Here is a 15,317-nt window from a genome sequence, read left to right on the forward strand (position 1 = left end):
TTCAATTCAGTCGCTCAGTCATGTCCAACTCTTTGCGACCCCACGAATCGCAGCACGCCAGGCCTCCCTGTCCATCACCAACTCCCAGAGTTCACTGAGACTCACATCCATCGAGTCAGTGATGCCATCCAGCCATCTTATTCTCTGTCACCCCCTTCTCCTCCTGCCCCCAATCCCTCCCAGCGTCAGAGTCTTTTCCAATGAGTCAACTCTTCATATGAGGTGGCCAAAGTACTGGAGTTTCAGCTTTAGCATCATTCCTTCCAATAGGTTCCCCCAAATTGTTTCCCTCTTACCCATTCCAGGTCCTTTGCATATGCTGTTCCTATTCCTTCTAACTCTCTCCTCATCTTACACTCCTTTTCCTGGCTTTCCTACTTTCTATTGTATTATTGTTTAAATAACATTTCCTTTGGAAAACTTTCTAAATTTCCTAGATTTGGTCATTTATGCCCATAGAGGGCAAGAAATTTGCTCCTTACTTTCTGAAATTCTCCAATCAAAGCACCTATCACATTCTATGATTACTGTTTGTCTCTCTGTAAAGCCTTTAAAGTTCTAAACAGGCAGAAACTATGTGTATTTTGCTCACATTTGTCTCCCTAAGTCCTTGGCCTGGCTCAAAACTGACATTCAATAACTTTTTAATTACTTATTAATTATTTCAAGAAACCCCTCATATATTATCTTCAAGACAGTCCATTATACTTCTCTTCCAGACCAAGCTATTTCTTTTTCTTCTAAGTTTCTAAATAAGGATAAATGTGAATTAAATATTTATCTTGGAGGGTCCTTTATCATTTTCAAGATATTACTGCAATAAAAATAAAAATGTAAGTGAAGGTATGAATATTCATACCACAGGTCCCTCTCCTCCTATCCTAATTCAACAGAGTTTAACGTTTTTACTTGCTTTCTTACATGCAAAAAAAGTGTGATTATACTACTAGCATCCTCAAATGACACTCTGGCTTTTCACTCACTCCAAAATCAGGTTCAAAAATGGCCTTCCTTGTTTCTCATAGCCTTCTGTGGCTCCTTTCCAGTTTTTATCACAGACTTTTTCTCTGCTTCCTCTTCTCAGTTCAGCACAGCTTCCTCTGTCATGTTCTATAACCCTGCCACTGTTGACGAGTCTTTTTATGTGCCATCTGAATTGGTCAGCTCTGTCTCATTACCTCTTGAGTTCTATTTCGAATTTCAGTGGCAAACAATTTTTTTCTTCACCTGCGACTTTCCCTCCCTTTATAACTAATTTCTTAATTTGGTCATTGATTTAACTCTTTAAACATAGGGCAAAATTGAATATGATCCCCTTGCCATCATCACATTTTATCTACTGTTTAAAGCCAAGAACAGTACCTGCTGCTGCTGCTGCTAAGTCGCTTCAGTCATGTCGAACTCTGTGCGACCCCATAGACGGCAGCTCAACAGCCTCCCCCGTCCCTGGGATTCTCCAGGCAAGAACACTGGAGTGGGTTGCCATTTCCTTCTCCAATGCATGAAAGTGAAAAGTGAAAGTGAAGTCCCTCAGTTGTGTCCAACCCTCAGTGACCCCATGGACTGCAGCCTTCCAGGCTCCTCCATCCATGGGATTTTCCAGGCAAGAGTACTGGAGTGGGGTGCCATTGCCTTCTCCTAGCACCTGACAAATACTAAGTATATATTTGTTGCAAAAATTAAATACCTTTGGGAGGTACTCTATGACAGATTGATTAGGTTGATTCAGATTACTTTTGTTCTTCATATACCACAGATAAATATCTAAAATGTCATTGAATCCCTGGAAGTTGATAACACTTAATAACATTTTATTTCAATATACAGATTGTGATCTGATCCAATTATAGGCATTCTTCCTTAGCAAGTTCTTTTTTGTTGTTGCTCAGAAATGGAAGAGAGGAGTTTTGTTATTTTCATTAACACATTTAGAAAACTTTACTTCCTTTGCATATCAGTCCTAGTCTTTGGTCAATAATCTAGTCTAACCAGTACAAGAAACACAGTTACTTCATTTACATGTTAACTAACAATGACAAATTCACCCTGTAAATCAATTTGCTGGCGTTTAAAAATGTAGACAGCAAGTAAGGCTCATGGTCCAGGGTAAAGGATACTAATAGAATGCAGAGAAAATTTCTGGGTACCACCCCTAATTTGAGATTTGGGGTAAATGGGGATTTTAGTGAGTGCCTGGGTTGGCAACAGGAAGGATTTGATAGAAAGACAAAGGTTAGATAGATGATGGACTTCACAGTTCAGGAAGAAACCAGGGTAAGCGTATTAGGAGATGGACTAATTCAGCATATAGTGAGATAAGGGGAAAGTATCAGGATCTTGGGAGAGGGTAGGGAAATAACTTAGAAGCGTGAATTAAAGGAAATCGAAGCGGGGAAATAGCAAGGACCAGGGCTTAGATGGTAAAGTCAGTGGCCTAAAGATATGCCCCCTGGGTAATAATGCTAAAAGTGGAAAGAGAAAGCAAGGAAGCAGTCTCTGAAGGGGAAGGGGAATGCTCAAAGGTGGAAATCAACAGGGGTGCGGTCGCCTCCCGCAACGGGTATAGAAAAGAGGGGGCGCAGTCCCCCCTCACAAGGCAGAAACATAGCCGGAATCCTGAGCTACAGTGCAGTAAAACGTGGGTGGGTGGGTGGGTATCAGGAGGGGAACAGAGGTCCAAGGTGCTGGGATGAGTCAAGGGCTGAAGGAGGGTGATGCAGTCTGGAGTTTTGGGAGGTTTTCACAGAGAGCACTGGGATTTAGAGTTCGGATTGTAAAAATATGTTTCAGACTCTCAGGGGGCTCTGGCATGTGTTTGGTAGAGTCCACTCAGGTTATCCTGGGGTACGTAGGTGGTGGTCAGTCAAGGATGGAAGGCAAATTCAACGAAGTCTGGGAATTCATTTAAACCAGTTAAGGGTGATTTCAGCGAAAGCTGGGAGGATTTAGGTCAACAGTATGGTGCATTCCAGCCCGAGTGGGTCGATTTGCCCGGTTTGGGGCATGAATTTAAGTGGGCGCTGAAGAGTATTTCAGGCAGCGTGGCTGAAGGACTTCCTTCAGGACCGCAGTCCCTGTCAGACCGGCTTCGGGGTGGGTTACAGCAGCGGCCAAGCGCACTGCGTTTAGGATGGAGTGCATTCCGGGCCGCGCCGGGGCGAGCGAGTCCGGGAGCGGGAGTCCGGCGGGGACTCCGGGGAGGTTCGGAGGGAACAGCCGTCAGCGCAGGGCAGGATCGCCGGCTCGGGGATGTTCCGCGCCGCGAGCTGTACTTCACTCCCGCCCCTCCCGATCCCGGGGGAACCTGTTGCCGGAGGAATGGGCGGGCGGCGGCGGCGAACCCTCCATCGCCTCCGCCTGGGCCTCATGGCGGCCCTTTCGACCTAGACGCTGCGCGGCACGGCCCCTCCCAGTTGCCTCTGTTTTTTTTTTTAAAAACGAAAGAAAGAAAAATCAGCCCCCAACCCTCACCCGTGACCTGCGGGCCCGGCGGCGGCTCGTGCGGCTTCCGGGAGCGGAGGCGCGGCCCCGCGGGCCGGAGGAGGCGGAGGCGGAGGAGGAGGCCAACATGGCGGCGCGCAGGGCTGGGCCGGGCCGCCGCCACTCCTGAGCGCCCCAGCGCCGTAGCTCGGCTCGCGGTGCTCACGCCCGCGCCCAACCTGGCCCGGCGGCCGCGGAGCGCGCAGCCCAGGAGCGCAAGGGCCCGCCCGGGCGCGGGGACGGCGCAGAGGCAGCGCCGCTGGGCCCGCCAGGCCCCGGACCCGCAGCTTCGCTGCTCGCCGGCCGGCGGGGCCCGGAGGCCGGAGCCATGGAATCGGAGGAGGAGCAGCACATGACCACGCTGCTGTGCATGGGCTTCTCGGACCCCGCCACCATCCGCAAGGCCCTGCGCCTGGCCAAGAACGACATCAACGAAGCCGTGGCGCTGCTCACCAACGAGCGGCCGGGCCTCGACTACGGCGGCTACGAGCCGATGGACAGCGGTGGCGGCCCCAGCCCCGGGCCCGGCGGGGGCTCGCGGGGCGACGGCGGCGGCAGCGACGGCCCCTCCCGCGGCGGGAGCACCGGAGGCGGCGGCGGGTTCGACCCCCCGCCCGCGTACCACGAGGTGGTGGACGCCGAGGTGAGGAGGGGCGACCCGTGACCCCCGTGGGAGAGGCTAGCGGGCTGGAGTTCCGTGGGGAGGGGACACACCCCACTGGGCTTGAAGTGCGGGGAGCGTGTGGAGCAGGGGAGGCACGGAGAAAGGGCAAATGGAGCACCGGGCTCGTCAGGACGGAGGTCAACGGACTGCGGTCAGGTAGGGAGTGGAGCCCATAGGGTAAGGGCTGATGAAACTGAATTGAGGATGCGGGGCAGGGCTGCGCGGCAGGGTGGGGAGGGGTCTCTCGGGCTTGAGCTGAGGTCACCAGCGGGGCAGGCCCGGGAAGGGGATGGGGAGGAGGGTCCAAAGCTGGCATCCCCGAGATGCGGGAAGATGACACATTGGCCTGGAGAGTGTGATGGGGGGTGGCGCGTGTTATCAGGCAGTCAGAAATGGGGTACTAGTAGACTAGGCAAGGACCCGAGATTTCGTGGCCCAGGGTTTCAGTGAAGGAGTCGGGGAAGGCACCAGGTTCAGAGTCAGAGAAAAAGTGGGATGGGCCAGCCAGGGTAAAGAAAGGCCTTTGCTGGGTCAGAGGAGGACTTGAGGTTACGATGGGATTTGGGTTTTAGCCAAGGACCAGAAAAAAGAGATTGGTCGGGGTCTAAAATGAAGAGGGACTGGGCAGAGGCCAGGAATGACAATAATTGATATGAGATGTGGATTGGGGCGTCATCGATAAAATCAGGTATTAAAGCCATGGGGATTAGACTGAGAAAGGTTAGAGATAAGAGGCCAGGACAGGAGTCAGAGCTGAGGAAGGGCTCGGCAGTGATGGGACCGGAGTTGGAATATGAAGCTGGGACCAAGTCTGGGTACTGGTCATTGATGAAATCAGAAATGAGGGAAAGCTAGACCAGAGAAAGGGGTTGTAGCAATGAGAGTGCTCTGCAGAGGGACAGGGACAGGGTGGAAAATAAAGGGACTGGAGGAGTCTGTTAAGGAGAAAGGGCCTTCTAGGTGAATGGCTTTGATCAGAGATCTCAAGTCTGGGTGGAGATGATTCCTTCTGTTTAGTTTGAGATGTGAGCAAAGAACACGAGGGAGAAAACAGACTTTACCTCTCATTTTTTTTTAAAAAAGTATCAACCAGAAGCAACAGTGTTGGTGAATAATTCTTTTGCAGAAAAATGACAGCTCATGATAGGGGTTTTGGTCCGATTTGCTGCATAGTACATTTCAAAGGTCCAGTAGAGTAGGTTGGCTTACCCTAGTGGTTTGGGTTTTTAAGTAGAGATGTGAATTTGGATAATTCTTAATGAAGCTAAGCCTCCTGAAAGGATTTTTTCATAAATAATATTCTGTCTTTTTAGTCATATGCTTTGGCAGCATGGGCTGAAGTAGCTTGGGAAAGAAAATAGCACTTCAAAAAACTAGATTTCACAAGATCTCTTTGGTTTCCAGACTTCCACATACTTGATTGATTGCCCTCTGTTACCCGGTAACTCAGCTGTATCATTGACTAGTGTATGGAAGTAAAGGTTGTAATTATTCCTACTTTGGGGGAAAGGTCCCATATAATTAAATCAGATCAGATCAGTCGCTCAGTTGTGTCCGACTCTTTGCGACCCCACGAATCGCAGCACTCCAGGCCTCCCTGTCCATCACCAACTCCCGGAGTTCACTGAGACTCACATCCATCGAGTCAGTGATGCCATCCAGCCATCTCATCCTCTGTCATCCCCTTCTCCTCCTGCCCCCAATCCCTCCCAGCATCAGAGTCTTTTCCAATGAGTCAACTCTTCACATCAGGTGGCCAAAGTACTGGAGTTTCAGCTTCAGCATCATTCTCTCCAAAGAAATCCCAGGACTGATCTCCTTCAGAATGGACTGGTTGGATCTCCTTGCACTGCAAAGGACTCTCAAGAGTCTTCTCCAACACCACAGTTCAAAAGCATCAATTCTTTGGCGCTCAGCTTTCTTCACAGTCCAACTCTCACATCCATACATGACCACTGGAAAAACCATAGCCTTGACCAGACGGACCTTTGTTGGCAAAGTAGTCTCTGCTTTTGAATATGCTATCTAGGTTGGTCATGACTTTCCTTCCATGGAGTAAGCGTCTTTTAATTTCATGGCTGCAGTCACCATCTGCAGTGATTTTGGAGCCCAGAAAAATAAAGTCTGACACTGTTTCCACTGTTTCCCCATCTATTTCCCATGAAGTGGTGGTACCGGATGCCATGATTTTCATTTTCTGAATGTTGAGCTTTAAGCCAACTTTTTCACTCTCCACTTTCACTTTCATCAAGAGGCTTTTGAGTTCCTCTTCACTTTCTGCCATAAGGGTGGTGTCATCTGCATATCTGAGGTTATTGATATTTCTGCCGGCAATCTTGATTCCAGCTTGTGTTTCTTCCAGTCCAGCGTTTCTCATGATGTACTCTGCATAGAAGTTAAATAAACAGGGTGACAATATACAGTCTTGATGAACTCCTTTTCCTATTTGGAACCAGTCTGTTAAATAACTGTATTTAAATCGCTTTAAGAAATGAGCTTCTGTTTGCAAGCCCCCATCACTCTTCTTGTTCCAATTAGTTTTGACCCAGTTTTGAAATCAAGAAGAAAGCCACTGCTTTTTCTGAAGCTGCTTTTATAGTTCTTCAAAGTTCAGCGTATCCTCATTTTGTGAAAAAAATTTACTTTTTTTTCTTTTATCACGCCTTTTAATTTCCTGGAATTGCAAAATCAAAATAAATTATAATGCTTGGTGGTACTTTAACATCCACGTTAGCTGCCCTGCCTGAACATTTAAACACTAAGAATTTTTGGCTTCCTTTCACATGAATGACAGGCTGAGGAGTCTGCTTTCACATAAAATCTAGAGAATCTATGACTTTGTGAAGACCCCTGTCAAGTTTTCATTTCCTCTTGACTTGTGGATTTGGCTCTACCATTTAATTTTGCAAGGTCAGAGTGGGAAGTGGGGGTTGCTACTGGTGCCTGAGGATGCTTTACCCAGAAGAAGACCACCAAGGATACAGGCACATGGGAACCTGGTGAGAATATTTAATCCAGTTGTTGCCTCTGTAGTTTTACAAATCTATTTGCATGCCGCTTGTGCAGTTTGTTGGTCATTCTTGTGGACAACGGGAACCTGAGGCATTTGATCTTGGGAAATAGGGAGAAGCGCTGATCATTGTTGAGCATCTATACGGTGTCAGGTGCTGTTAGGTGCTTTATACATTGTACTTAATCCCCAGTGAGGTAGTTAATAACATCACTGTTTTAGAGTTATGCTTAGCTAGTGGCAAAATCTGAATTTGAAACTGGTCTCTCTGACTGCAAAGACAGTGTGTTTTTCATTCTACTCAACTCATGGTTTAAGATTGAATTCATTTTAAGATAAAAAGGAAAAATAAAAAGGGAAAGAGACAAATTTGAGGTTCCTGTACAAGCTAGGAAAGATGTGGCTTGCAAGGGCTGAATCAACGCATTGGGAATAGGATAATGGATAGAATGAAGGGAGAATCCTACCTTTTTAAAGAAGACTTCAGAAATTAATGCTTAGTTTGTCTCCTTGGTTTTACATACATAAGCAGGCAAGCCCCAAAGGGGCTTGTCAACCTGTCATTCATGTCCCCACAGAGTCAGTTCATGAAAGAGATGGGACTAGGATCCAGGCCCGCTCACTCCAAGTCCATTGCACTCTCTCCCTATCAGCTGCCTGCCTTTCAAATGAAAAAGGGACAGGACACAGTTAAAGGCTGGAGAAAAGAAAGTGTAATAAACAAGGTAAAGATTGTCAGCTCTTGTATAATCTACTTGTTTTATTTCTTTAAAATGAGGTCCTTGGCTGAAATTATATAAATTTGTATTGGCCCAATAGGAAATTTCAGTTTCAGTGTCCTCTTAAAAATATTTGGGAATATACAGATCAAAATCCAATTGTTAAAAAAGAAAAAAATGATTGCATTTATTTTGTATTTGTCATTTGATAACAGGAACAGTCCTCTCATTTGGTAAGCATTTAATCCTTCCAGGTTCCAGGGCTGGGAACAGAATGTAGAGGTTACAGTCTGGTGGATCTTAGTGCAAGCCTCTAGCTTTACAAGAAGTGACTTCCCAAGGTCATGCAGTTAGGTCAATCAGTTTAGTAATTTGGGCTCATGCTATAATTAGGATTTGGTTTAAAAATTAAAATTTGGAAAGTAAAAGCAGTTAACTTCTGGTTCAGTAGCACCAAGGAGAATGCAGATAGAAAAGACTCAGATATCTAGTAGAATGCATAACACTGCACAGAAAGCCACTTTTTTAGATAATCTTCCAGTGACTTAAAGGTACTGCTTTGCAGAAAGTTGTGCTGGGTGTAGATGTGTATTAATTCTTGGTGTCTTGGCTGGATGGGATTTTGAAAAGTTCACCAGTTTTGATTTTAAATAGCATTACTTAACAACCTTTCCACAGCAGGTAGGAATCTGTTCTATTATTAAAGAGAGTGAGATCTCACAGCTGCTCCAAATAACTTATCCAGATGTTTAACACCCCCGGCTGTTAGAATTCTTCAGTGTTTCTTTTATGGTTAATGTCAGCCCCCCTGACCACTATTCAGGGCATGCCCCCTGGCTCTGCCCTCCTAGAGCTGGGACAGAGTTGGTCCTTTTAAGAACTGTGATCCTATCCAGAGAGTTAGAACTTAGAACCAGGAACCCTTTTAGGCACGTTTTAAAATTTAACACTTGTGCAATATACCTTACTTGTTACTAAGTTTCCTTGTTTTGTCTTTAGAAAATACTAAAATAGATTTTTTTTGCAAGGAGAGTTTTAACAGAAATACCTTAGTGTCAAGTTTCATGTTAATTCTTATTCCTAGAAGTGACATTTAATGCTGTGATCTCACTAATATTGTGAACTCCTTGTTTTGTTTCTGTTTAATTGTGAATAGTCTTCTGAAAATATTTTGTCAGAAGTATTTGCATGATTTCATTGCTTTTTTGTTAAAGAGCCCTAAAGTTGTCCTGCTAGACTATATATAAATCACATAAAAATCACATTAATTTGTAACTCCTTATTTTTGCCCCTTTTTTTTTTTCTTTTGGTATTAAGTGGGTAGTTATACATGAATTAAAATTATACATTGTATATTACATAATACACTAAGGTTTATATTAAAACTCGTGTCCTTTTTTCCCTCTAAAATACACAATTCTAGCTCATTTGAATGTGGAGTAAATATCTTATAAATAAATTTTAGTTATTTGTGATTTGAATATATGATTTACAGGTTCTGATCTGCTGTGACTTGTTCAATTAGAAAATGTAGAATCTATTTATAAGTTTTACAGTTAAAAAAATAAAATAATTCCCAGGACTTCCTTGGCAATCCAGTGGTTAAGACTCTGTGCCCCCAGTACAAGGGGCAGCAGTTCCATCCCTGGGCTGGGAACTAAGATTCTGCATACCACAGGGCAAGGCCAAAAAAAGGGAAAAAAGAATTCCAAAATTCAGTTGAAAGTACGTGAAAAATAGGGACTCTGAAAGATTAATTTTGAAATAAAAATTTCTTTATAATCTAGTATATATGTGTCTCCTTTGCGAACTAGGCATATGAGTTCATCTGACTTGTAATTACGTGACCATTTGCTATTAGAATGAATGTAATTTGGCATGAAAGAAGTACCTTTTGTGTATCAGTGAGGCGTATTCTAGTGAAATCATAGTATGTAGGGACAGCTTTATGCAACATAATAATCCTGTTAGCTTAAAATTTGAAACCAATAACAGTATTAGAAAAGTAAATGTTGTTTTAATAATTTGAGGAAAGAATTTCAACCGTAATATAACCTAAATAGCAGACATCAAGGTATTCCACAGCTTCGTGCTTACTGCTCAAAAAGCATATAACATGGATTTTATTTGAATTTGAGTGCAAAGATGAAAAATTGTTGCTTTTAATAAGAATTATTATATTCAGGAAGATTTGGTTCAGTAATAATTTTCCTGTCTGTGGAGTTCAGTTTTCCCAGAAGTTTTTTTTATTTGAAATACCAAAGAGAAATGAGAAGTAAAATATATAAGATTAAACCATTTCAAAACACCCTCATATTCCACATGCACTCAAGATCATGCACTTCACTCGTTTGTGTTTTAGTTTTTTTATTTTATTTATTGAATTGCTTTTGTTTTTGACTGTTCTGGGTCTTTGTTGCTGCTCACGCTTTTCTCCAGTTGCGGCAAGTAGGGGGGCTGCTCTAAAGTTGCAGTGCGCTGGCTTCTCGTTGCGGTGGCTTCCTTTGCTGTGTAGCTCGGGCTCTGGAGAATGAGGGCTTCAGGAGCTGAGCGTGTGAGGTCGGTAGTTGTGGTTCACGGGCTCTAGAGCACAGACTCAGTTAAGTTGTGGCGCGTGGGCTTAGTTGCTCCGCAGCGTGTGGGATCCTTCCAGATCAGAGGTCAAACCTGTGTCTCCTGCATTGGCAGGTGGATTCTCTACCACTGAGCCACCAGGAAAGTCCTAGCTGTTTTGTCTTTTTTTTTTTTAAACATAGTTCAAATAAGCTTTAATATTAGGTTTCCTGTCAAATTAGAAGTGTTTTGCAGTAGTCCAGACATGCGGTGATGAGCTGCTGGAGGCAAACACAGTAGTGAGAAGTGACAAGTAGCTCAGGGATGAAGGAGGGGACAGGAAGCTTTGAAAGCAAAGCCGTGTGTATGGAGTGATGTGCAACAGCTTTGTGTGCTGCATGCCCCCGAGAGGCTGTTTTTACTGATGCCGCACTCCAGAAAAGGTTACAGTCTGTTCTGTTTAAGAAAGTCCAGGAATGTGTAATACATTTTACCACGGTTTTGATTTAAAAAATAAGAAAATAATAAGAAGAAAGTTGGGCGTATAAAGAAGCAAGCATTGAGATACAAGGGACGTATCAGCCTGAGACTTTCGCATTGTGGAGGCATTGCTAAGAAAGTTGTGCTTCACTTTCAAGAGTAGATGTTTTTTCTCACCTTCCTTCCAGGGAGTTTTAGTTTCTTTTTTAAGTTTGTATTTCTCGTTCTCATTATATTATAATAGGAATTGTTATTATTCAGTATTGAAATATTTTTCAGTCACAATTGAGTTGTAAAAATTTTTTCTTAAGCTCATATTAGTAGTAGGTGACATTAGATTTGGTGTATGTTGATTTGTTCTGAAGAAAAGAGCTAACACAATTAAGTTGGCATTTCATTTTGATAATCTTTACCAAAATTGAAATATTTTAGCCATGAAGCAGGAATCTTTAGCCATGAAGGTGGAATCTTTTTCTGGGGCTAAGTTGAAGATTTTATTTTTCTTCTTGGAAATAAGTAATATCTTCAGTGCCCACCAAAGTCTTCTCACTTCTTAAGTTCCAGTATAGTTTGCTTTCTTGTAGTATCTGTTTCAGTTATGTGCATTGTGAAATTCAGTTGACAGCATTTGATATACTTTCACTTAAGTTTAAGATGTTTATGTTAGAAATATTTTATTTAAAAAATAAATATGATATATTCCTTATCAGTAGGCTTCCAAAATGGTTTCTGAAGTTAAAATCTTTTCCAGAAAGATTTGTTAGTCGCTGTTGCCAGTGCTTTTCAATTTCTACTTTGTCTTCTTTTAGAATCTAGCTTTCATAAACAGATCAAAATTTTTAGGCTTTTTTCCCCCCTTCTTTCCATTCCTCACTCATATTGGCAGTTTTGGTTGAAAATTGAATTGCTTTCTGCAATTTACCATTAGAAGCCTACCGTGTAGCATTGTAGTAGCAATTTAAATTAAAGCAATTTAAAATACAGATCCTAAAAAATATGAAGGTATTCCATACTGCCAATGGCAACACCATCTGTCAATTAGTTAATTTATTTAAGACTCCTTACTTTGTCTTCTTATCAAGTAGCCTGTTAATTCTAACCGTAAATATCTCTCCTGCCCCCGCTGTTACTGCTCTGGTTTTGTTCATGTCCCGTTCTTACTGTTTTTCTGTGCCACTCATGGGTACCAGAATGATCTTTGTAAAATATAAATTTTAGTTATGAGATAACCTTGCTTAAGCTGAAACTCCAGTACTTTGGCCACCCCATATGAAGAGTTGACTCATTGGAAAAGACTCTGATGCTGGGAGGGATTGGGGGCAGGAGGAGAAGGGGACGACAGAGGATGAGATGGCTGGATGGCATCACCAACTCTATGGACATGAGTTTGAGTGAACTCCGGGAGTTGGTGATGGACAAGGAGGCCTGGCATGCTGCGATTCATGGGGTCACAAAGAGTCGGACACGACTGAGCGACTGAACTGAACTGAATTGAACCTTGCTTAAAAATGTTTGGTGGCTCCTTAATTCCTGTAGGTAAAATCTGAACTCCTTTCTTTCAAGATCTCCATCCTTCTCCACCCCACCATGCCTCCTGCCTTCCAGTGCCATGTTCAGAGGCCATCTGTCCCCTCACTCTCCTCCCCAAACCTCAATAAGCATCTCTCTGGCTAACATGGATTTATTCTTCGAGATTACCTTGAATGGTGTTTCTCTTCAAGGCACGCTTGTCTCACCTGGCCACATTCTCCCAACGGCATTTTGTAGGTACACCAAGTAAAGACATGATCATATTTTAGCTAACAAAAAGGTGTATTTACATGTATGTATCTGTATTTCCACTGGACTTGAGGAACAGTAATATTTCTTTTTATCTCTGTGTCCCTGAGACCCCTGGCTCACAGTGTTTGGCTGGGTAAATAAATGAATGGAGAAGGAATATCTTAAGGGAAATAAAAAATCAAATGGAGTTTGAAAGAATATTAAACCAGGAATTTGGGAGATAGTACTTTTCTCTTCAGGGTTCTGTTGATTGCTAACTATAAGTTTATTGGACAAGTCAGTTTGCCTCTCTGAGCCTCAGTTTTCTCGTCCGTGAAATAGGCATCTTGTACTAAATCTATGGTTAATTTTCATTCTTTAATCTCTCTGAGAAGTTAAAAGCTATGAGGCCTTTCAGAAAATAGCATGTGTAAATATACACACTTGGTTTTCTAAATAAACTGATGCTAAACACTAATGGCTGTTATTTTTGGGTGATAGGGTACATAGGTACCCTATGTACCAAAACTCTTCAGTTTTACTGAATTAAAAAAAGATTAAGTTTTTAAAAAGTATATAAACTCTATTAAATGAAGACAAACCAAACTCTGGTGTCCATTAAAAATGAAAATAGCTTTAAAAATTGATTAAAGTATTTCATGATTCTTAGGGAAATTTTGCCTAGATTCTAAAATTGTTTTAAAACTTTGCAACTGAGGAAAGTTAAATATAGGAAGGGTTTGTGTTTTATGTAACTGAAAAACTGGAAAAAGTATATTACTTCCTAACATAAAATTGGGAACTTCTTTTTTAATCTAAATTTCATATTTGATTATATACTTACTAGATAGTTCCTAATTCTAGCTATAAGAAAACTGTCTCAGAAGATGTGGTTCAGCAGGACTTTTCAAATTTGAGTCACATTTTGAGCTTTAATGGAGCTTCTGTTTAGTCGCTTTTCCTGCCTTTCTCCTTTTCTCCGTGTTCCCCCCATTCCTCACCTAATATCTCCGAGCATTTTGCCTTGTTGACTGATTTTAGAACTTCGTTATCTATGACTCAGGTATGTTTGGACTCACCTTTCGATTAACCTGCCAGCATTTAGAGACTCTCTGAGATCTATGACTCTGTCTTGGAAACAGCTGTTTTTAAAGCATAGATTTTGTTTGTTTAGCTTTGCATTGCCAAAGGGATGGAATAGAGATGCATACCTGGACAACAAGGCCTTCCCTTGTCACCTGTGATTTCTGGGGCTTGTAGCCCTGCTACAGGGAGGCCTGGTATGCTGCGGTCCATGGGCTTGCAAAGAGTCAGACACAACGGAGTAACTGAACTGAACTGAGCACTGCTATTCATGACTGTTGGGCTCTTGGTGGCTCCAGACTTAGCCTCATCTGCTGTTTTCAAGAAGACACGACTGACGTGACTTAGCAGCAGCAGCTGTTTTCAAGAAACAGTCCACTCACTTGACTCTTTTCGGTCATTTGTTCACCTTAATGTACTCTTCCATGTCTGCTTACTTATTTCTAAGAGAGCAAGACTGCTGTTTCTGGAATTTTTATTAAAATACTGGAAAAAAGAGTTCTTAGAAGAGTTCTCTGATTTATATTAAATAAAGATAGAAATCAAATTCCAATGATAAAAAACAGGCATTAAATACCCAAAGTGTCAGAGCAGCAAGACAGGTAATAGTCCATTACCTGTGTTCAATAAAACACTTAAATCTACCTTCATTCAGTAGGTTTTTATTGAGCATTGAATGTGTGCTCGGCACTGAGTAGATGTTGGGCATACAGGAGTGAACCAATCACAGTCCCTTCCCTGTTACAGTTTCAAGGCTGATGGGTTTCCTTTGCTCTGTGTCCAATAAATTATAATGTTATAATTCAGAAAAGTAAGGCCTTGAAGAGTTGTGGGTTAAGTGTGAAGAGATTAGATCTCTCCAAAGCATTTGAGTAGTGCCTCAAGAATTTTTTTGTGATGTAATTTGATCTATAGTGGTATCCATTGCCAGGAAACCAAGTGATACTGTTTTTTCAAGTGTTATTTCTTTTAGTGCCATGGAATGTACAGAATTTGTATTTGTTTACTTGTTGCATGTTTAATATTAGGTTAATGATTCTCTCAACTAGCACCTCTTTTAAGAATGGTGGTAATTATTTCAGCTAAATGTCATTATGTTTTGTCCTAAAATCAAATTTGTGCATTTTTCCCCCCAGGAAAGAGAAATTGCTCTAGAAACTGGCCTTTTTTTAGGCTAAAAATCTCTTATAATTGTTGATAATACCCCCCAAAAAAGATTGTTTTTAAAGCTAAATGAAAAACTTGTCTGTTATTAATAACATTAGGAATCCTTAGTTTATTATCAACATTTGTGTGTGTGGGGGGGGTGTTTAGTTTTATGTTGGAGTGTTTTATGTTTTATGTTTACTAAAATACTATATACTTTTAAAATGTTAGTACTTTTCATTTTGTAAGATTTCCTTCTGCTTCATTTGAAATGTTTTTAAATGAAACATTTAAATAACAGTAGCAACAGATCATCCTATATTTCACAAGTTTGTATATCATATTTGATTTTGAGAGAATATCCATTGTCTGTTGAGCAATCAGTATTCTCAGTTATACCAGGCAAAAAATGTATGTGTAA

The 15,317-nt window shown here is 42.2% G+C and overlaps 1 protein-coding gene across 5 annotated transcripts in view; it reads left to right on the forward strand.

Moving 5' to 3' along the window:
- Positions 1-3,804: 3,804 nt before the first annotated feature.
- USP24 (ubiquitin specific peptidase 24) overlaps positions 3,805-15,317 on the forward strand; it is a 155,658-nt gene continuing 144,145 nt past the window's right edge. For 4 of the 5 annotated variants that reach the window (XM_070786468.1, XM_070786470.1, XM_019957388.2 and 1 more), the window contains exon 1: positions 3,805-4,123. In XM_070786468.1, the coding sequence (XP_070642569.1) occupies positions 3,809-4,123 (315 nt within the window). In that variant the 5' untranslated portion in view covers positions 3,805-3,808. Of the gene's footprint in view, positions 4,124-6,380; positions 7,880-15,317 lie in introns of those variants that run through there. The other variant, XM_070786471.1, reaches the window with a different exon arrangement.

This window comes from Bos indicus, chromosome 3 (genome assembly GCF_029378745.1).
Source record: "Bos indicus isolate NIAB-ARS_2022 breed Sahiwal x Tharparkar chromosome 3, NIAB-ARS_B.indTharparkar_mat_pri_1.0, whole genome shotgun sequence".
NCBI lineage: Eukaryota > Metazoa > Chordata > Mammalia > Artiodactyla > Bovidae > Bos > Bos indicus.